A 6,243-nucleotide genomic window follows, 5' to 3' on the forward strand; every position below is an offset into this window, starting at 1 on the left:
GCCACAGCAGAGTTACATCAAAGCCCAACACTGCAGAGGGCTGTGAGGCAGCTGCAGAGTGACTGAGTTAGTCCTTGCCAGCACCCAGCCACTGCTCTTCATACCAGTGCACCAGTGAGCCCAATCCCCAGCTCCAGGGGACAACAGGGGACAGTCTTCCACTGCTTTCTCCTCTTCCAGATGTGCACTGCCAGCCTGCAAGCTGATTAGATGATTAATTATCATTCCTCTGATAATTAATCTCTTTGCACAATTATGTTTTTATCATTTGCTTATGGATGCCACGTTGCTGCCCCCATAAAATGGGTTTATGGGTCTCTCCCTGCCCCCCCACCCTCCGCTGTAAATCGAGGTCTGTAAAATGTAGAGCAATTTATCACTGACCATTGCCCACTTTTGTGTTAATGTTTGAACATGGCCATAAAAGAATTACATCATCTTACCTCTGGCCAACTTCTGGGGCGAAAGGACCTTATAAAACCAAGCTCTGCTTACCAGCAAGGGCACCTTCTCTTGTGTTGGGAGCACAGAGAGCCTTGCCATCATGAGCTTCACTGGGAAGTACGAGCTCCAGTCCCAGGAAAACTTTGAGGCTTTTATGAAAGCCCTTGGTAAGTGCCTGCATGCTTTGCCATGGGTGTGCTGCTTTGCCTCTGCAAATCCCACTGATGTTTGGGGCAGGGGGGAGTCTGACTCTGCTGATGTGCTGCTGATGTGGACAGAAAACCTCCCTCAGATCTCCTGTCAGCTTGCAGCCGCTGGGTTTTTGTTGGGCTGGCTTTCCAAATGCACGTGCACGGAGATGGGATCCCAAAATAGAAGAGCAAGCACGTCTCTGGTTGGTGGCTGGAGGTCAGGAGATGCCGGGTGAAACTTTGGGGCTTGCAGGTCACTCTGCAGGCACGGGCCAGCACGGTGGGGCTGCACACACACACACACACGTGGCAAGCTGGCAGGACCTGCTCAGGGCTGCTGCCACCTCAGGCAGTGATGTGAGAGCAAGCAGGACATCATCAAGCAGGACATCATCAAGCAGGACATCGCTCAGCCCACCCTGCTGCTGCTCAGCGGTGCTGCAAAGCCCCACGTCCCACCATTCATCCATTGGGAGCACAGTCAGGTTGTTTAAATGCTGAATGAGCATGGCTGGCTGGACTTTCCACACAGGATAGTGTCAGGGGAGGTGTTCCTGCAGGAATTTTGAGGTGTTTTGCACTATTTCTGCACAGTTATGTGCCAGAAGGGCTCTAGCAGGCAGATCAGCTTTAGGCTTTGGGGAAAGGCTTCAGTGAGCTGGTTCTGAAGGACTCTAAATCTCATTAAAGAAACACTTGGTTCTCTTCTTCTGCCTCAATATTTATTCCCTTTCCTCTGCTTGCCTCTCACTGAAGGAAGGAAAACAGGGTTTCTTCTTTCCCCCCATTGCTTGACCGGGGAGGCAGACAGCTCATTCCTCCACAAACCCAGGTTGACAGTGTTTGTTATTCTTCCTCCCCAGAAGACTCCAGACTGTGTGATCCTTGGGGAACCATCATCCTTGTGAGGCTTTTCAACACTAGAATAGAAATCCTCCCAGCTGTGGGTCCCCAAACCCCACTGTGTTCAGTTGGCAGTAGCAATCTGCCTACCGATGGCTCCAAGATCCAACTAACATCTCGTGTTCTGGGGCAGGGCTTCCTGATGACCAGATCCAGAAGGGCAAGGACATCAAGAGCATCTCAGAAATCGTGCAGGATGGGAAGAAGTTCAAGGTTACTGTGACCACTGGCACCAAAGTGCTGCACAACGAGTTCACCGTTGGGGAGGAGAGTGAGATGGAGCTGCTGACGGGAGAGAAAGTCAAGGTGAGTGATCAACTCCTCCTCTGCCATGGCTGCAAGGGCTCAGGGACATCACATGTCCCTTCCTGGCACTCCCCCTGCACTTGGGCAAAACCATGGGTGTTAAAACTGACACAGGGCAAACACCTAGTGCTCTCTCTTACAGCTTGCATGCATATTATAATGGGAAGGGGCTAATCCAAACCAAGCCTGCAGATGTGACTCCTGCTCCCCTGCTCCCTGCAGGTCCTCAGCAAGGCTCTTAGGGACACATTTCCAAAAAAGATGGTCTTATTTTTGAGCCACCTTCCTGGAAAACAGAGCCTGACACTCTGAAGTTCCCACCTCCCCTCTGCTTTCACAGAACCCCATACAAGCTCCCCAGCCAGCACGTCTGCAGATGAAGCCTGGCATTGCTAAAGCTATTTTAATGGTGTGTTTGGAAAATACTGGAAGTCAGTGTTTTACTAGCCTGTTTGGAACAGGGGTATAGAGATGCTTTGGTAAATCCTTCTGACAGCAAAAGGTCCGAAAGATTTGAGGTGGAAAAGGATTGATTTTCTGTCATATTGCAACATGAAACATACCCCCACCTTTGTTTTGTTGACTTAAAGGTAGCACTGGAAAGTCAGCCAAAGAATCACAAAGCAATAAATCTCTCCTTTTGAGTCCCAGGAGCTGTTAGCTTCCCTGCTAGTTTTTTCCACTGCTTCTGTTTACACTGGGTGAGATGATTTGGCAAGGTGAGGATTTATCACCCTTGAAATTGGGTAAGCTCCAGTTCCTGGACATTAGTTTCCAGTGGTTCATAAAATGTCAAGTCAGCACCACTGGCAAATGCTGCCTCTCACCTTGGCCTCAGGAGAAGATGATATTGGAGGGACTTTTGAAAGCAGGATGAATGGTCACCCAAGAAACAACCCTGTGAATTGGGATCCAACCATCCTGTTGGCTGTATCGTGGTGTCCCACATCTCTGAAGTACCTTGTGCATGAACCAGGGGAAAGAGTCGGTAGAAGAGTTTCACCTGCCATAAATCAGCAGCTCCAGGGCAGATGAAGATGTCTTACAGCTGGATAGACAGATGAACAGAAGTGGGGTTTGCTGGGTTGTCTAACAGAGTCATTTCAGTGACCAGCTGTCCAGGGGGTGTCTGTCCTGCCTGTAGCCTTTTTAAACATGCAGCTCCTTGGGGGGTCAGAGACTCAGCAGATGTGCCCACCCCCCTGAAAGCTTCCTGGCTGTGACAGTGTTTCTGAAATCTCCTCAAACTGATTCCCACCTTGCCCCAGGCACTGTTGCTAGATTCCTGTGACCCCAACCCCAGCCCAGCTCAGGAGACTCTGCAGTCCTCTCCCTGGAGGCATGCATGTTCTCTTGGCCTTGATGCTGCCTAAGGAGCTGCTCCAAGGAGCATCGGGGCTGCACAGAGGCACTGCCACTGGCAGGGTGAAAAGCCTTCCTTATTCTCCCCCTAAACTCAGGTTGGTGTGATTGCCAAGGATTGGCAAGAAGTTTTTTTCCAGAGAGAGTGGTGAGGGGCTGGAACAGGCTGCCCAGAGAGGGGGTGGGTGCCCCGTCCCTGGGGGTGTTCAAGGCCAGGTTGGCTGGGGCCCTGGGCAACCTTGTGTAGCTCCAGGCCTGGAGGTTGGTGTCCCTGCCTGTGGCAGGGGGGTTGGAGCTCTGTGATCCTTGGGGTCCCTTCCAACCCAGACCATTCTATCATTCTATGATTCTATGATCCCTGCTCAGGCATCTAACAGTGCCAAAGCCATGAGTGAGTCTCTGTTTGGAGGGGTGAGAGGGAGGCATGGCAGCAAAATTGCACCCTGTAGATCCCATAGTAAACATCCATCCCCTTGCTGTGTTGTGGTCACCACCAGCACAACCCCAGGAAAACTCCAAGGAAGCAGCTTGCCCCATACAGCTTGCAGAGAGGACAGTGATGACTCCTTACAGAAGGGGAAGGACAAGATGCAGGGGGGTGATGTGGTCTGCAGTGCTAACAGGAATGCCTCTATCTCCTCCCCTCTCTACCAGGCCATTGTTCAGATGGAGGGTAACAACAAACTGATTGCAAACCTGAAAGGGCTGACATCTGTCACCGAACTCAACGGAGACATCATCACCAATGTAAGTGTGGGAGGGAAGGCCAGTGGCTGGAGCAACAGCAGCTGCAGCTGCCGTGGGGGTTCTGCCCCTCCAAAGCCTCCAGAGATGCTGGGGACTTTGGAGAGGTGCTGGAGTTGAGCACATGCTCACACTCAGGCTCTGTAGCCAAAGCTGCTCAGCTGGCCAGGAACTGATGGCAGGTTTTGGTACAGTTTGATCCAGTAATATTCTTTGAGGCCCCAGCAGGCGTTTCTGATCAAGTTTCATGCAGTGGTGGATGTTGTCACCCACCCAGATGTGCCTGTGTGTGACTGGGCCTGGCACTTCTGAAAAAGAGAAGTGCAGCAGAGTGATGCCAGCTGAGTGATGTCAGACAATCTCTACCTGCTATGGGGCATTTATGAAGAAAGCCACAACTTTACTAATTCACTTTATAGGAGAAGGACTGGGCACCAGCCCTGCTTTGATTTGCAAACCAGATCCTTCCCCAAGCAGAGCTGCAGCCAAGCAGCATGAAAAGCTAACACTTTCAATTTGCTTTCCAGACCCTGACCATGGGAGACCTCACCTACAAGAGGATCAGCAAGAGAATCTAGAGGCCCTGCACACACCAATCATTTTACTGTGTAAAATGTGTCCATTAAACTACAATTTGTATTAAAGGCTTCTTCACTGTTATCATCAACCTCTTCTCCTGTGTTATAAAGCCATGCAAACCTCTCAAACTCACACCAGCCCTGGGGGAGAAGTTGGGCAACAGGCAGAGAGGCAAGGATGTGCTGCTGTCAGTGAATGGAGCCAGGCCAGGGCACAGGCTCAGAGTCACCCCCTGAGATGTGCTCCATGCTGATGACCCTCTTCCTGCACAGGTGCCAGTGTCCTGCTGGGGATGTCCCCATGGGTTGTGCACCCACAACTGGGTGGCTGGAGGAACACTAGGCAGGGAAAGGGGTCTGTTCCCTTTCCTTACAAACATGGCCAAAGTGACCACGAGGTGACCTGTGTGGCCAAAGGACAGGGAGGTTTAGGTGGCTGCAAGGAAATGCCAGTGATTCTGCCTAGGAAGCTGCCTTGGGGAAGCGACCAGTGTGGGGGCAGTTCAAGTGTCCCAACCACCACCCTCATCCTCACACCTCTGCAACAGGATCCAGCCCTACATGCTCTGGGCACTCCATCTCCACCCCTTCCCCATCCCTTCCCAGCAGTAGGAGGGTCTTATACAGTTTTTGGGTGTCTGGTATGTGTTTCACCCCAAAACCATGCCTGATAAATAGGGTTGGACTGGAATGAACACTTCTTCCAGGGTGAAATACAGGTTTTCTCTCCTGGCAGGAGACAGGTTCAGAGTATAGACACAAAAGGAGCACCAAAGTCATGTCCCATGCTCTTGCATCAACCTGGATGGAGATTTGGTTTCCTGATGCACACAGGAGGGGAAACTTCCCCCTTATCTGCCTTTCCAAAGCCCTGTGCTGGGATGATAGTTGGGAATTGTCACTGGGAAATGGGTATATATGTCTGGTGTGATGCACCTGGCTGGCATGACGTTCTTACAACTGCTCAAAGCTGATCAGGACATAGGGAAAATATGACAAGTGCTTCCCCATCTCCTTCTGCAACCCCAACACACTCTGCTAAAAGGACCACAGACCACGCTCATGCTGAGAACTGAACCAAAATGCATTGTCACACTGGATACCAGATGTGCACCTCATGTAAAATGGAAAGGCTTAGCTCAGCATCACCAGATGTTGGTCTCTAGTGAACCCATCTTAGATCTGGAGAAACATCAGCAAAATCACTGAGAAATGTAACAGAGGAAAACCCCTGCTTTCCTCTCCTTGCTATTCTACCAAGAATAATGTAGGGGATTCTTGAACAAACCATTTTGTGTCATCTCTTGGCTGCCAGTGAAGGTCTGGAGAGAACCAGATGGATTTGGGGATAGATGGACAGTCAGCAAAAGCTTTTTTTGATGTGAAGATCCAGCCATAGCCTTTAGACTTCTCCTTACCCCATTGGCTTCCTGCTGGCAGCTGATCCATTGACTAGCCCTTTGTTTGCTGGGTGCAAAATTGATTAAGCACCTGTCTAAGCTGAAAAGCGGGTGCTGAAAGGCATCAGAGCCCCCCCACCTCACCCTGAAGGTAGCAAAGGTGCATCCCCCTCCCTGAAAACCTCTTGTTCAGTCAGAATGATCCACACAGCCAGTGCACCACACCAGTATGACTGGCTTCTGGCACAGAACCATCTCATACCTACCTGCTGCCACCACTGCACACATTGTCTGATTTTTAACTAAGGAGACTCA

The 6,243-nt window shown here is 50.8% G+C and overlaps 1 protein-coding gene across 1 annotated transcript; it reads left to right on the forward strand.

The window, feature by feature from the left end:
• Positions 1–467: 467 nt before the first annotated feature.
• FABP1 (fatty acid binding protein 1) lies at positions 468–4,617 on the forward strand. The gene is made up of 4 exons (XM_084263762.1): positions 468–611; positions 1,672–1,844; positions 3,861–3,953; positions 4,478–4,617. The coding sequence occupies exons 1-4, from the start codon at positions 545–547 to the stop codon at positions 4,526–4,528; spliced, it is 384 nt and encodes a 127-aa protein (XP_084119888.1). The 5' UTR covers positions 468–544; the 3' UTR covers positions 4,529–4,617.
• Positions 4,618–6,243: the final 1,626 nt, after the last annotated feature.

The sequence above is a fragment of the Gallinula chloropus genome, assembly GCF_964237585.1.
Source record: "Gallinula chloropus genome assembly, chromosome: 4".
In the NCBI taxonomy this organism is placed as follows: Eukaryota; Metazoa; Chordata; class Aves; order Gruiformes; family Rallidae; genus Gallinula; species Gallinula chloropus.